This window comes from Periplaneta americana, chromosome 16 (assembly GCF_040183065.1).
Source record: "Periplaneta americana isolate PAMFEO1 chromosome 16, P.americana_PAMFEO1_priV1, whole genome shotgun sequence".
Classification (NCBI taxonomy): domain Eukaryota; kingdom Metazoa; phylum Arthropoda; class Insecta; order Blattodea; family Blattidae; genus Periplaneta; species Periplaneta americana.
The window spans coordinates 154,568,242-154,585,867 of record NC_091132.1 but is presented as its reverse complement, the minus strand read 5'-3'; the positions used below and the strand labels follow the sequence as shown (position 1 = coordinate 154,585,867).

At 33.6% G+C, this 17,626-nt stretch overlaps 2 protein-coding genes across 4 annotated transcripts in view; one reads left to right on the top strand and one right to left on the bottom strand.

Annotated features, from left to right (window-relative positions):
- Positions 1–17,626, top strand: part of LOC138691475 (zinc finger protein 664-like) — a 67,490-nt gene that overhangs the window by 2,573 nt on the left and 47,291 nt on the right. The gene's annotated exons all lie outside the window — the stretch shown is intronic.
- The window catches only part of LOC138691471 (zinc finger protein 235-like), a 31,286-nt gene continuing 16,556 nt past the window's right edge, over positions 2,897–17,626 (bottom strand). The window contains exons 4-6 of one of the 2 annotated variants that reach the window (XM_069813425.1): positions 15,366–15,421; positions 11,139–11,194; positions 2,897–4,504 (exon numbers count right to left, since the gene is read on the bottom strand). In XM_069813425.1, the coding sequence (XP_069669526.1) occupies positions 4,476–4,504; positions 11,139–11,194; positions 15,366–15,421 (141 nt within the window). In that variant the 3' untranslated portion in view covers positions 2,897–4,475. Of the gene's footprint in view, positions 4,505–7,842; positions 11,195–15,365; positions 15,422–17,626 lie in introns of those variants that run through there. The other variant, XM_069813423.1, reaches the window with a different exon arrangement.

Genomic DNA, 17,626 nt, shown 5'->3' with positions numbered 1-17,626 from the left:
TTATGTTCGAAATCAGAAGTGAAAATTTTTCAGTGCACTAGTGAACCATGTCCAGTAAATTGAAAAGAAAAAATGTTATATTAATGAAAATGTCAGTGTTCAGTGTACCCTAGATTAGCGTATATTTGTTCTTTATCACTGTAAAAATATTAAAGTTTAATTCGTCATCTGCAATTAAATATATTACATTAACTATATATCAGTTTTCCTCGAAAGAGTAAAATATGGACTTGGTCCACTTTTACTCTGAACCCCTCATTATTATTATTATTGTTATTATTAATATTATTATTACTATCATTATCATCATCATCATCATGAACTTCTCCAATTTATATAATGTGATCTGTAGCGATAATCTATGATGGCCTTGATCCTTCCATCGACATCTTGGTCTTTCTTTGATCTCTTTGGTCAATCTGAGGCTAATCTTGGAAATCATACCCTTTTCAGTCTTTATACATGGTTCTTGCACTGTTGCTGAATTTCTTCACTTATACAAGAAACTTGTAATGTTTTTCAGATATCTATGTTTCTTTTATGGACCAATCTCGTTGTTTCAGTGAATTCGTTTATTTAATATCTAAATTTCACTACCATAACTGAGTGCAGCTTTTGACGTTATGTTGTGTAGTCTTAACTTTGTATCTACTGCCATCTGTTTGTCAAAACGTCTTCTAATAACTCCATTTTATTATATTTTTTGTAATTTGATGTCTAGATCCGTTTTATGTTCTGCAAATAAATCTCCTAAGTATGTAAATTCAGAAACTTGTTCTTTTATTTTCCCATTTATTTCAATTTACACATGTTGGATGTTTTCCCCACACACATTGCCATTGCCTTTGTCTTTGAGGTGAAAATTTTCATGTCATATTCGCTTGCTATGTTATATAATTGATATGCTGCGATTTGCAGTCCGTCTTCAGAATTTGATAAGAAGTACCTGAACATCGGCATATTGTTTGGACTGATTAGTTCCTTGTTAGTTGTATACAAATATTGACCAAGTATATGATTATGTCTCGTGACCAGAATATTGTACGAAATGGAAATATAAAAATTCTAAATTTATCCTTCGAAGAAGTGGAAAAATTAAAATATCTTTGAGGAACAGTAACAAATATAAATGACTCTCGGGAGGAAATGAAACGCAGAATAAATATGGAAAATGCCTGTTATTATTCGGTTGAGAAGCTTTTGTCATCTACTCTGCTGTCAAAATATCTGAATTTTAGAATTTATAAAAGTTATATTACTGGTTGTTCCATATGGTTATGAACCTTAGACCCTCACTTTGAGAGAGGAACAGAGATTAAGGGTGTTTGAAAATAAGGTTCTTAGGAAAATATTGGGGGCTAAGAGGGATGAAGTTAGAGGAGAATGGAGGAAGTTACACAACGCAGAACTGCACGCATTGTATTCTTCACTTGGCATAATTAGGTACATTAAATCCAGACGTTTGAGATGGGCAGGGCATGTAGCACATATGGGCGAATCCAGAAATGAATATAGAGTATTAGTTGGGCCGGACGAAAAAAATACCTTTGGGGAGGCCGAGACGTAGGTGGGAGGATAATATTAAAATGCATTTGAGGGAGGTGGGATATGATGATAGATACTAGATTAATCTTGCACCAAAGACGTGTTTATGTGATGGCGGCACTGAACCTCCAGATTTCTTAAAAGGCATTTATTATTATTATTATTATTATTATTATTATTATTATTATTATTATTATTATTATTATATGTATTTTACGACGCTTCATCATGTGCTAAGGTTATGTAGCATCTGAATGAGATGAAGGTGATAATGCCATCGAAATGAATCCAGAGTCGAGCTTCGAAAGTTACCCCAGCATTTCCTCGTAATGTGTTGAGTGAAAATCCCGGGGACAAAAACTCAACCAGGTAACTTGTCCAAACCAGGATTTAAATCCGGACCCGCTAGTTTCACGTCAGACATGTTAACTGTTACTCTATAGCAGTGGACTTCTTCGTGATTGGGGTATGGAAGAAATTAAAGTGGTAATGGTATGTCAAATATACTGTATGATGCACCTCTGTCATTACAGGGGAGTTCAAAAGTTGGTAAGACTGCTATGCACACTAATTAAACATTGTACTTTTGCATTGTTCAAAATCTATTAAACAATTCATTAATTTGTTAGAGCCTTGACTGCTTTTCACAGTTTTTTCAGCAAGTCTTCGAAAGTAAGCTTTGCAGACTGAAAAAGATTTCAAGCTGCCACAAAATAATAATACGAGATAGAATTTTCATTCAAGGGCTGTTATGATAATTATTATAAAATATTAATCAAAATTATACGTTATTTTTATGAAATAATTGTTGATGAGAATTCACTATGGGATAGTGTCTCGATAAAAAGCGCAATAGGACCAAAGGAGGATAGCCAAATATTTGTATTCTTGCTCTTTCTTCTCGAAGCTTGTTCTATTTGTATTTACCCCCTCTTCAATGTCCTGCAGTCATCTGCAGTAAATATCGCAACCTGTCACATGTTGCCACCAGAAGACTTGAGAAGAGAAACCTTTACACCTAGGTGTGGCGAGTATAGCATGAAATTCAATGGCATCTTGATGTATAGCATTACAATAAGGGATAACCTGATACGGCTGACATTAGAAGTGATAGATACTCAGGCTGTTCAAATGAAAACTCAATCTGAAGACATTCCTCATTTAAATTTTGCGGAGTTAGTAAGTAAAAAAACAAAATTTAAGGACTATAGCAAAGCATTAACCCAGGAGGGTGACCAGATTCACATCGATACAAAAGAGGACACAAAGTTTAAAAATGGAGGACATTGTTCGAAAAAAGAGGAAAAAATATATGTACTTAGACTTAGGCTAAAGCCTATATTATACTATAAATCATGTCAATATCTATTTAATTAGAAAATATTTACAGTACAAATTTAGACATAACATATTTAAAAGTATGTTAATATTACAAAAATAATTATGATGATACTTAATAATAATGCTTTTACAATTGGCTACATATAAAAGTCCAGGGAACTTTAATTATTAAAATGGACGTAAAATATCTACCCTACTTAGATTTAGGCCTAGGCGTATATTATACTTAAAATTATGTCAATATCTATTTTATTACAGTACACTTATGATAAAACTCAAGAATATAAAATGATTTTACAGTTAACTACAAATGAAAGCCAAGGGAACTATAATTATTATCAGAAAACATAAAAAGATCGCACAAAATGTGAATTTAATATTACTTTGTGTGTAAAGAGTGTTATGATCGTTGGCAGACAGTATTTTCTGTCGATGCTGGTGCCACCTGCAGGAAAATTACTTGAAAAAGGCGTCAAATTAGATAATTTCAAAGTATCAGACATACAAATTACGAAAAGGAGGACATTTGTTGATTTTTTTAAAATCCTCCTGGACCCAGGACAAAGATCTCAAAAGGAGGACATGTCCGGAGAAAAGAGGATGTCTGGTCACCCTACCCAGGATAAAGTGGATAATTTAGTAAAGCAGTATCAGTTATTTAACTGTCACCAGCTACAAAATGAATTACATAATGTTTATGTAGACGAGTCAAAGCATATAAGCTTCAAGTAACTGCTAAAATATTTTACATCAGATTGGTCTATTCCACATCTGCGAGCAAGTAATGAAATGATTCGTGAGAAACTTCTTGAACGATCGCCTATCATGTTTAAATTCTCTGAAAAGAGACATTTTGGTAAGCTTGCATGTGTGGATTGTTTCTTAAGAAGGTTATAGATGTTTTTGCAGACAGAAAAATAGGCGATTGGAATTGATATAGCGGTGAGTATTCTGAAGTGGGCAAATATGAATAACAAAATTGGAAAAAATATATTTGATTTAAATTGTGTATTTTTTCTCACACTGGTTACATTTGCTTCTATTATTGAAGGCTCTGGTATCAGTCAGTTGACCTTAATAAAATTGTGTGAGATTTTCTAATTAAAAAAAAAAGCCAAAATGGGGACAGTAGTTACATAATATATAAAGACGTGAAAATTTGTACACAAAAATTAAATAAACATACCTAATTATTACTCTCTAAATGAGATAAACCTCCGATAACTATTTTATACTAAAACTCACTAATGAAAAAGTACTCTAAAAACTAGAACTATGGCAAAGAAAGAATGCCTGAACCAAAAATTTTAATAGTAACTATCTAGCTCTGGAACCCTCTAATAGCTATGTTTACTTGCTATTGGTTCTACAATTTTCATTAGAACACATTCATTTTCATATGGCAGTTCATCTTGTTTCTTGGTTTCTTGGGCCACTTCCATTGTTCAGTCTTCATACACTTTTCCATGCACTTCACTATGATGCAATCACCTTCTTTCTTCTAAACTTGACCAGGATAGAGTATGTTATCATACGTCACAACTACATAATCTCCAATTTGAAGGTTAATGAAAAGCTCATCTTTTGTTTCAGCAACACCACCGCCACCACCATGGATCTTTAAATTAGGTTAAGGAAAATACAAGACAATAAGATGAATAGTTATGCTAACAACAACAACAAATTACATGCAGTTATAGAAATAGTTCACTGCAAAGAAAGAATAATGTTAAAATGTTTTATGATTAAAAGGATACGTGAGTATGAAGACAAGGCTCTTGTCTCGAACTTCCCTCTGTACCATAGTACTTGATGTTTATGCGTAGTGCCAACAAATGTATTTTGCAATATGTTTCTTCCACAAATTCTATTTAGTTCCTCTTTATAATTCTCTATAGACGATGCTGGGACAACAGACACATAAATGCCTTTGGCTGCTGCCTGTACCACAGAAAGAAGCTTTTCTGGTGAAATATCATTACCATGTGCAATGAAAGTATCTGCAGATCTCTTCAAAACTGCCTCTACACAGTCAGCTGGTCCTTTCCCATGAACTGCAATTGAAAATTTCCAAAACCAGCGATGAATTTTAGGAAATCGTTGTGGTAATTTTTCTGCCATGTATTGCAAATTGAATTTGTTTCGATATTATGATGTTGGTCCATCTGACCGAGAATGTACAGATTCTATGTTTCCAGAAACTTTGCTGCGAGCCCAAATAAATATAGGCTCCTTATGAGCCATAATGGCATGTGCCCCATGGTCAAGGTTGGCGGAGATAGTGGCAAAAGCATGTTTGTTTAATTTTTTATTTTCCCGAAAATACAAAATTCCAGTGTGAACTGAAATTTGCTTTCGAGAAGCACTAAAATGAAGAGACTGAACTTCTTCATTGCATTTTGTTCCGTAATTTTCGGAAAAAATCTATGTGAAAGAGTATCTCATATTCTTCTATGTTCTCTTTCAGATACCTGTTAGTTTTGTGTTGCATGTAAATCATAAAAATACGACGCTTGTATTGAGGTAGTAGTAGAAGAAACTCTTCACACAACACTTTTAATGAAACTGATAAGGTTTCCTTGCTGACTGTTCTCAATTCTTTAGTTTCTTTTTTAATCTCCTTTGTCTCTTTCTTTTTCAGCCACTTTTGATATGTTACTACATCCTCATGTTTTTCTTCTTGTAACTCGATTACTAATTTATTGAGGCACTGTTTGCAAGTGTTGTATATACAATCCATATTTTCAGGGTCACATGTGTCTAACTTGACATCAACTAGATTTACACATTGTAGAATCTTCAGAAAATATAGCCTTTCTACAACAAGTTTTAAATTCGAATGCAAAATGCATGCACAAGTGTTGCGATCTACTCTCTTGGGGTCTACAATATAAAAAGGTCAGAGTTTAGAAAATGACCCATATGACAAATTGCAGTGATACTCTATCACAAATTTTTTGTGCAAGTTCTTCATAGTGTCCAGGAGGTATCGTTTCTGCCTTTTTATTTTATTTTCTGTTTTTGTTTCTTTCCCGCACAGAGACGACTATTACTGTCTTCTTTGAGGAACTTTTGCACGAGCTCTCTGATATTTATTGGTAGTTGGTAACGTTTTTTCTTGTGTATAGCATTATTTACAATTTTTCTGTAAATTTTGTATGATGCAATGCGTGAGTGCATCATGATGAAACCTTATTTCTTTAGTTTGGGAGGAGTTACAATACTAGTAAACTTTCTTCGCTCTTTGGTATCAACTTTTGCAGTCTTCAGATGGCGAACCAGGATTTCATTGTAAATTAGTTTTCTTTTAACTGATTTTGGCAACTCTTTCCTACTATTGTTATATTTTTCATCTTCCAAATTTTTTCTGGTGTTGTCAACTACTGCTTTTTCCGAAGAGATAATCGCTTTTTCAGCTTTTCAATTTTTTTGTGGGCCTCTTTTAGTTTGGTTTCCAAATCTTTTACCTTTCTATCTGCTTTGGTTCTGGCTAGTGCCTTTATCTTTCTGCCCATATTTCTTTGCCTTGATAATTCAGGTTGTATATTCTGAATATGTGAACTGTCGGAATCTACACTATCAAGGGTATTACTTTTTAAATATCTTTCCATTACAGCCTGTTGTTTAAGATTTCTTCTGAACTTCTGTACTCTAGATTTCACATGTCTTCGAGCATTTCTTTTTTCACGATCAGTCATATCTGCTATTTTCTTCCTTTTTTATTATATTCTTTGTCACACTTCCTCTTTTTGTGCAATTGCTCTTCAGTCATATTTACCCTCTGCCTACGTTTCTTCTCCCTTTCATATTTTCTCCTTCCATCATCAGACTTTTTTTTCTTTCCTATAAACAATCACATGAAATAACATTCTAATATAATTTATATACCAGTATTCAACAATTGTACGGTAAATGAAACGCCGGTCCCAAAAGAAGAAACAACAGTCCCGAAATGAAGGGACTGACGTTACAGGGACCGTTGTTACAAATTATTAAAATTTCCGCGCTAGTACTGGCAAAATAAATCGTTAAAAATATAATGGAGGTTAGATTTTCTAGTTGACAAATATTGCAATGTGTGGATATACTACGAAAGTTTTGTATATACAAATTATATTTAATGCCAAGCGGTGCTTCCAATAGAAAACGTAACATTCAGTCATTAGTGATGATTTTTGTATTTTTCAATCATTTAAGTTACGACAATGAACAAAAAACTTACCAATTGGCACCATGTTGACCTTTCACCACTACCAACGGTTAAAATTTACCACACGAAGCAAAATTGTCTTTTGTGTAGCTCTTTTATTTCGAGGGACCAGCGTTACGAAATTTTTGGGGACAAACTTTACGTTAAAGTTGTGTCCTTTTAGAATTAAACAACCTACAATTCCTGTTTTTCATAAGTATTTTAAGTATATACTTTTATAATCTTGGCCGGGAAAATAAAATCAAATCGAAATATTCCGAGCAAAACTTAGTCATATAGAGTAAAATGTAGTTGGGGACATAGGGACCATAGTTACATTTCAGGATTTGGATTAATTTTGTTAGTATAAATTTTAAAATTAATCCTTCAATCCTTTGTTTATAAATAAAACACGTGAGAGTTAGTTAATTAAATGTAAAAGTAATCAGTTAACATTTTCAAGAAACTCCTTAAATCAGCCGGGACATACATTTACCCTTTTCAGGATATTCACCCATACAAGATCGCTTAAGGTATGTGCATTATGCATATTATCCAAAAAATATTACTTTATATATAATTAATTTCTGTTTTGAAAAAAATCTTGTTCAGAGTGAATTATATACAAAATGCATCTTCATTTTAAATATAAATGAATTTCCACTTCGTGATCAGTAAATTTACAACTGAGCTTTCTTCCCCAGCATCAGAATATCTTGGCGTTACCCATTGCGAAAGTGTAGGCCTATGCTATGCCACTAATATAAAATTAAAGTGTATCTGTAGTAGATCTAGTACCGTAGTTGCATTTTATAATTTACTTTATGTAATATTGTCTCATGTTATTAAAAAAATAAATCCATTATATTAATTTATAATAAAATTTAAATGCTTAGTATAATATAATCAATGTTATCATGCAAACTTTGTAGCAGCACAAAGTAACCCTACGTAAGTCGAACCAAAACAACAATTTTATAATTCATAAGACATAGGTTTATGTAACTATGTCACGAGGTTATTACTCTATTTTAAAGAAAAGAGAATAAGCATTAACATTTACAGTAATAAGTAACGCTAAAATAAATTTATATAGCTATTTACAATTCAAAGTTGAACACCGTTCATAAACTAGCTACTATAAACAGAATACAATATTTAATCACGTAGATTCTTAATTAATATTCTTCAGGGATCGGACATAATAGACAGAAAGGAAAGCATAGAGATCATACATTATGGATACGTGAAATTAAATATTCTAGTAATACCACAGTCTAGTATATACAGTCACGAAGGTCAGTATGTAGTAAATATGCATCCATACATAGTTGGTAACCACTAGGATCGCTAATATCGCCTCATTACAGGCAATGCGAAATAGTACCGGCACAGTCTATTGTTTCTAGCACCCTCACAACTCAAGCATCGTGACTGTATATACTAGACTGTGGTAATGCTGGAAACTTGTACAGAGTTACCCTGACTAGTACAAAGTTACCCCAAATGACTGTACTGCTCAAAAGACGCACTGATATAATGATATTTGACTGTTGAAATAGTTTATTTATATATTTATTTATTTTGAGGAATGACTTTAGAAGTTAAATTAATGTGTTTAAAATGTTTGTTTGGACTGTATTTTCACTTCGAAATATCTTCAGAGCAGTTAGGATTTCTCATAAAATTGTCTAATATTAAAAACTTCAGTATCATAGTATGTATGTCTTAAACTTTTACACTCTTGTTGTACCAGACTTCTCAAACACCATTTATACAGCACATGAGATACTTGGTATTTGGATAAACTTTGCAGTTTCTAGTACAAATTCTCCACTATTTTCACTACTGTTGTTAACACATCCTTACTTCATTACTTTTAAACACTTCTTATCATACACGCACGCGAAAAATGGTTCTCTTTTATTTTTATATTTTTTTTTCCATAAGCACAATGCCCAGTACTTTCCCCCCCTCCATTGCGTACATAACTGACTAGTAACATATTTCACTAATCAGACTTCAGAAGTATACAAACAATTGTTCTTCCTCTGACACATATCGGCAAATGAAATATACTGCACGATAATATCAGTCAGAACCTCAATCAGAGATATTTCTCTTCTTAATCCTTCGTAAATAGCAGCACAAGTGTCTGCCCAAAGTTTAAGCGGATATAACACAAGATTTTAAGTCTTGTAACTTATTTCATTTTTAAAAAACGTACTATAGCACAAAGATACGGTACGTATAAGGTGTTATTACCGTACTCATTCCAATGTTTTACCTTTCAATATATGGAGTCACCATTTCAATGTACCTAACATCGTTTCTTTCAACAACGACTGTTTAAAAATGTTGTTTAATTTTTGCTTCCTTTTATCATAAGACAAAGCAATGCAGCAGCAATAATTTCTGTACATTAGCAATGTTTATTTTTTATAAATCACAGTAAGACGATCCCATGACCTGAATGTCTGAGATCTCAATCGGGTTCCATCTTGCATTACAACTTAAGATTGTACAAGCAAATTGATTGAAAAGCATGACTGTGCCAGGCTTAAGAGTGCATCGCTTCTGAGGGGACTGGAATACACATAGGTTCGCACAAAAATCGCACTTGAATGGGTTGTGGCATGTGTGAGTGTCTCTACATGTCTTTCAGATCTCGCAGAAAGTAGAAACATTTACCACAATCATAACAGTCTTACTGATTCTCATCCGCATATGTTTTTACACACTTTTTCAGATCTAGCGAAAACGGGAAACACATCCCAATATCATCGCCACTGAACTTCTCACATACTATATGTAAAAATGCATGTTCTTCTAGACTACCAGATTTAGAAAATTTATTTCCACATACATCACAAAGATGTCTTCTCCTTTGTATGTAGAAGTATGTGCTTTTTTAGATTACTAGATTCCGAAAATTTCTTTCCACAAATATCACAACTGAATGCCTTCTCCCCTGTGTGTACGAGTGAATGCTTTTTTAGATTACCAGAATCTGAAAATTTCTTTCCACATATATTACAACTGAATGCCTTCTCCCCTGTGTGTACGAGTGCATGCCTTTTTAGATTACCAGAGACTGAAAATTTCTTTCCACATATGTCACAACTGAAAGCTTTTTCTCCTGTGTGTACAAGAGCATGCTTTTTTAGAGTACTAGATTCCGAAAATTTCTTTCCACATATATCACAACTGAATGCCTTCTCCCCTGTGTGTACGAGTGCATGCCTTTTTAGACTACCAGATTGCGAGAATTTCTTTCCACATATATCACACCTGAATGTCTTCTCACCAGTGTGTACAATTGCATGCTTTTTTAGAATACGAGATTCGGAAAATTTCCTTCCACATATATCACAACTGAATGCCTTCTGCCTTGTATGTGTAAGTGCATGCTTTTTTAGATTACCAGGATCCGAAAATTTCTTTCCACATACATCACAATTGAAAGCCTTCTCCTTTGTGTGTACCAATTCATGTTTTTTAAGACTACCAGATACGGGAAATTCCTTTCCACATATATTACAACTGAATACCTTATCCCCCGAGTGTACGAGTGCATGCTTTTTTAAAATATGAAAATCCGAAAATTTCTTTCCACATATATCACAACTGAATGTCTTCCTCCTTATGTGTACGAGTGCATGTCTTCTTAAATTTCCAGATAACGAAAATTTCTTTCCACATATATCACAACTGAATGCCTTCTGGCCTGTGTGTACGAGTTCATGCTTTTTTAGATTGCTCAATTCCGAAAATTTTTTTCCACATATATCACAAACGAATGGCTTCTCGCCGGTATGAACACGTACATGATTTTTCAGCTCATACGATTTGGAAAATTTCTTTCCACATAAATCACAACTGAATTTCTTCTGCACTGTGTGCAACCGTGCGTGTCTTTTGAGATGATCCAACTGTAAACAATTCTTTCCACAAACATCACAAGAGAACGATCTCTTGTGTTTGTGTAAAAAAGCATGGTTTTTGAGCTTTGTCGAGTCGAAAAACCACTTTCCACAAACATCACTTTTGAATGTCTTCTCACCTGTCTCCACGCACTCATCCTCTGTAATACTGTCGCAGGAAGCTGGTACTCCAATCCTGTGAAGAAAATGAGTTCAGTTTGTGCAATAAAGACTATCTTTTTATTGGGTTATTTTACGACGCTGTATCAACATCTAGGTTATCTAGCGTCTGAATGATATGAAGTGATAATGCCAGTGAAATGAGTCCGGGGTCCAGCATCGAAAGTTACCCAGCATTTGCTCGTATTGGATTGAGGGAAAACCCCGGAAAAAAACCTCAACCAGGTAACTTGCCCCAACTGGGATTCGAACCCGGGTCACCTGCTTTCGCAGCCAGACGGGCTGACCGTTATTCCACAGGTGTGGACAATAAAAACTAAAGGAGAATAAATCACCAAAAATAAAACTAAATCCAACATATATATATATATATATATATATATATATATATATATATAAAGTAATTAGTAATTAATGCCGAAAAATATTTGAATGTATACAATGTTCTGACGTTAATTGTCATAAATAGTATTTTTAGTTGGTTATTTAATGACGTTTTAACAACAGTTATTGTTATCGAGCGTTTGAATGACATGAAGGTTATCATGTTAGCGAGATAAGTTCACTGTTCCGCTACGAAAATTATCCAGCATTTCCTCTTAATGGGTTGAGGGAAAACCCATGAAGAGACCACAGGATAATTATTCGAACCAGAACTTGAACCTGGGCCCTCTAGTTTCATGGTCAGACGTGCTAATCGTTGCTCCACAGCAGTGGACATAAATAGTGTTAAAATTCTATCAATTTTTACATCGATATCATAACAGTAGTCTACTTCCAACGCATTTGAGTTATAAGGAATAGCTACTATATCTCAGTTTGTTTCTATTTTTTATTTTTGTTTAGAATATGGTTCTGTGATATGAAAAGTAATTAACGAAGCACATGATATATATTTTCTCTTTAAGCGAAATTCCAATATTAATCCCAGCTCATATCAAAATTGTTCAATGTGGTTTACTCAAAGTTTAGCATTCGTTTCTAACAGAAATAACATGTAATTCCGAAATTGCGTTTAGAAATCAAACGAAACTGCACAGGTCTGTAGTTGTGACGAGACAGTTCTGAGAGGCCACATGACATACACATTTGTATATGCAATTTTTGGATCCCTCATGCCTGTAACAAGAGCAGGTGTCACAACTCGGCAGGCAAGTTGTATTGTTTCATGGCTGAAGTACAGATAACATTAGGACACATTACTGGTTCACAGTCTTGTTAATGTAAACCAGGCATGTCAAGGACACGTGCAAGGTCACGAAATGCTGACTATCATATTGCACTTTGCAAGCACTGTGGTTTGAGTGAGCATCGCGGCATGTAGGAAAAATCATTAGTAAGGAGTGTATGTTCTACAGAGAATAAGTTACTACAATAATATAAATTTACCAGAAGTTAATACTAGGTTATACATAGCCCTACTAGGATCATTCATTTTGTAAATTTACGTTTCGGCAATCATGTTAAATAATATTTCTTTGGAGATATACTTGACAATAATTCTTTATAACAATTATTTCACATTATAACACAAACAATTTGAAATATTACTATATTGTGAATGACACTACTCATTCATGAATAAATGCGCAAAAAGCTATATCCTCCCACATTTTTTTTTTCATATATTAACGAATTTTTCAATTTCCTAAATATTTGTGATGTTTCCTAGAAATAATTCTTCTAATGCCAGTCTTGCTGAAAACTATCCTCATAATGGACTCTACATGAGAATGCGTTACACGTGGCCTTCACCTAGTTTTCTTGGGATTCATTTGTGTAAAAGCTGTTCACTCCTGTAAATGCTCCCAAATATTGGCGAGGGAGATGAAATTGAAACAAATAATAACCACAGTAAAACTTTTAAAATGGTAAAAAAAAAAAAAAAAAAAAAAAAAAAAAACACAGCATTATAATTTCTAGTTAGATTTTAATATTTTAGTAAAATTCAGGACTACTTATACTTGAAAATGCTTTTTTGTAATCATTAATCATCTACATCCTATCATTTTCCGCGATTTTCTTAAAACAATATGATATGACATCCCAAGATATTAAAAATATTTGTTTAAATATCTTAAAGAAATCCATAGGCATTTTACGTAACCATTTATATAATGTTTAATTTTTAAACTTCCTAAATTGCATATTGTACTATGACTGCTACATATTGTATTGATTTTTCTCTCTATTTCCTATATGCATATTTTTTAAATTGTTATCCACACCTATATGGTCATCAGAGGGATGTATTAATAAATAAATGGGAATTACATATATGCCTTTCCATCGTCATTGCTCCTTGGAAGCTTGTATAACCAATTTTCATGCTAAGACTGTATAACAGCTACTGCTGACTCTAGAACTAGCTGTCAGATTTGAATGCCAATTAATAATCTTCATAATTGGACCGATACCTCTAACGTAATTTAATCTCATAATGAACAAAACTGGATCAGCTACCCATAAATAAACGAATAAATAAAAAAAAAGAGTTTATTAATTAAGTCCATGACTCTAACAAAATACATGATACATTTTAAAATAGAATAATCAAACAAACATAATAATTATACAGGGTTAGCTAAAAGTTCCGCACCACCTGAATAACTTTTGAAGCATACGGTTCAGTGACATGAAACTTGGTATGTGAGGATAACCATATACTAAGAACTCAATAATGGTATTACCGGGATTTTCTACTTCCGGTTTAACCGGAAGTAACTCCAACTCTCTTATTTTAAATGGAACACCCAATATATTATTTTATTTTTGAATGGTACTCATTAAGATCGTTTCAAAAATTACCCACACTTGATACTTCTGTACAAATTGAGTGTTGCTAAATCAAGGAAACAGAAAAGTGTATCGAATATTAAAATAATTAATGCACCACCTAAATAACTTTTGAAGCATACTTTTCAGTGATATGAAACTAGGTATGTGAGGATAACCATATACTAAGAACTCAATAATGGTATTACCGAGTATTTCTACTTCCGGTTTAACCGGAAGTAACTCCAACTCTGTTATTTTAAATGGAACACCCAATATATATTTTTATTTTTGAATAGTGCTCATTAAGAGCTTTTCAAAAAGTACCCACAGTTAATACTTCAGTACAAATTCAGTGTTGCGAGTTTCACCCTTATGGTATTAAGTAAGCTGACCCGTACTACAGATATGAGTCATTTTATGGCATTACTTTTGCTTAAGGTATGGATCAGGACACATCTTGAATACCAGCTTTGCAATCTGACAGAATTGTTATTTTAGTGAACATATCTTTCGAATTAATAATCTTCGCATCTGTCTTTATTGTGTGGATTTCTCCATGATAGTTTCTTCTTTTTTTTTTAATTGGGTTATTTTACGACGCTGTATCAACATGTTAGGTTATTTAGCGTCTGAATGAAATGAAGGTGATAATGCCGGTGAAATGTATCTGGGGTCCAGCACCGAAAGTTACCCAACATTTGCTCGTATTGGGTTGAGGGAAAACCCCGGGAAAAACCTCAACCAGGTAACTTGCCCCGACCGGGATTCGAACCCGGGCCACCTGGTTTTGCGGCCAGACGCGCTGACCGTTACTCCACAGGTGTGGAGGTTTCTTCTTCATTGTCCGGTATGACAATACATGAGAAACAATTAACAAGTTCCACCTGTTCAAGCCATTGAATCATTATATAACGATGTACAAATAATGAAACCTTCAAGTAAAGATATGTAGGGATTACATTATTGTCTTTCACTTCTAAGGTTTGGAAACTACAAATGGGAAAATGAGAACACATCACTTACAAGGAAGTTAATGTCCTCCAAAATTACTTTCATACATGGACTTGCATATTCAGATCGACGGATGTGTGGATCAATGAAACGTATGTATGGATGGATACGCGATATAGACAGAAAACACACACAAAGACAGATAAACGAATATATGGATAGAAAGAAAAAGACAAAGGAACAGATGAAGAGAGATGCAGAGACACAGACAGACATACAGATAGACAAACACATAAAGAGACATTTTTAGAGGTAGACATAGCAATTCAGAATAATGAGTCTTTCATTTGAACAACAATCATGTTGAAACTAATTGCAAATGTTTATTTTATCGTCATTATTATTTTAGTAAGGTAGTGAAGCAAACAACAAAATAAAGGCTCACACACTTCACTCACCCCTCAGTAAAGGCTTCATCCTCTTCTGCTATTAGTTCCAGTTTGACCGCCTCCTCCTGCAAAAGATTATGTAAAATGAAGCTATAAGGCAATATTAGTAAAATGCACGACAGTTTATAGATTGACTTTAAAGCCTACTTAATCCAGTGGGTGAAAAATGAAACAAATTTTAAAAATAGGAAGACAAAATAATATGGCATTTTGTGACAAACGTCCTGTTTTAAATAAGAATTGCATACACATTAGGTTCATTGTAGGAGTAAATAATAATGACAATGGAATCGTATTCTGCATATTTGGCTGGAACGATCACTGTCACTGTAGTCTGAGTCACTTTCAGGGATGGGTATATGGCGATACAAATTCGTTTGAGTCAACAGCTGATGGTTCAAGAACTGGTAAACCTTGACCATGCGGGATAGGAGCAATAGAAGATGTGATATCAAGATACTGCAATCTCCCTCGTTGTTTTAAATTTTTCAAAGATGACATATCGACCATGCAAAAGTAGCAATTGTCATGGTGGTTGGTTGGTTCCCTCCAAACTCTGGAGACAACGAAAGGCATACATTTCAGAAATCCTCGTAGCCATCCTTCCAAAGTTGTATTACAGGAACCACAGCACACATGTGGTGCCCATGAATTGTCTTGGTCTCATATTGGTACTTCAAAGTAAACATTGTGAGCTGTATAATATTTGGTGCCAGGTCTTATTTTATGCTTCTTCTGATTTGTACTGATGTAAAATCCATAAACGTAACAGAAAGAGTCCGGTGAATTCCTGCAATCACCTTTAGAAGTCATGCTTTCACATAGAACACACATAATTAAGAATATCGTTATATTTCTGGAACCGTTATTATTTCAGAAAAAGTAATTACAGATTTGAAATCAGCGCAAAAAACTGAACCAGAAACAATTAAAATATCGAGAGAAACATTTTCGTTGTTACCCAGTGCTATTTTTAATATTTTTTGCACACTATTATCAAATCCTCATATCAACGAATGCACATATACAGACTCAGAATCAGTAGTGAAATAATGTGTATGAAAAGCCTTGTCTAGAACGAATTTATTGGTTAAAATACTCTGCGTTGGTTTATTGAAGGTGTTGGACGCGAAGACATGATTAATACACTGTGCCCAAGTAACAGTGTGAGGATGCTAGCTGCAGAACTCAGGAGGATAGAAAAGGAACTATGAAGTAGTGTTTGTGTTTTGTGATTTTAAAACATAGTTACAACAACTGGTCCCAAGAAATAAACATCAAATATGTGGGGTCTGACTAATAAAGCAGTTAAAAAAAAAATGAAACAATTAAGTGTATTTCCTAAACCAGGTGGAAACCACAAGTTTAAGCAACTACTATTGGATTAACTGAGAGCGACCCCCATTCCATACTGGGGCACGTTTCACAATCCTAAAAAATTACAAATTAACAATTTACAAGTAACAAGTAAAAGATTACAAATTCGGTAATTTTAAAAATATGATGGAAAGGTATGATGTCATACATTTTAAAATTACCACAAATGCTTGTAAACTGTGTTTCACACTGCTATCTTATTAGCCTAATTTGTGCAGTTTGACGAACTTTACAAAACCAGCTAAAGAAATTTACAAATAAGCATTATTGATTATACAATATCGCCAATGACAGTTTACAAAAATTGCTAAGGAGCAGAGTTAATTGCTGTATTTTTACCACTATTGATACATGTATTTATATTTTGTACTAAAATAGATTAATCTAAGCTTGCTGATTCATATTTCACCAACAGAAATTATAAAGTATTGTTAAAAAAATTAAAAGTATTTAGAATAACTTAAATGACCAAAGTTAGCGCCAAATTTAGTCAAATAAGTAAATAATAGATTTGGTCCACGTACAAACATGCAGTTGATAAAATAATTACAATGTCTAACCACAAAATCAGGTTCATTTTTTGTGTTGATCCATCAGTAGGCCTATTTATTAATGTTGCATCCATAACCTCACAAACATTAGTGATTCCAGCAGCAGCATAAAAATTCTGTGCTACAGTAAATAATATTTTGGTGATCAAAAACCGGCCTCGTATTTAACTCTTTTAACAACATCAACTACCCTGTGGGCACTTTTGCACATTGATATCTTAGAAATTCCGTGCTTATCTGCCAACGCACGGAACTGACAGCTAGTATACAACCAATGCAAAACAATACAGTTCTCCCTTTGAGGTTAGGGCACCAATTTTTCTCTTTTGGATGTTGGATGTG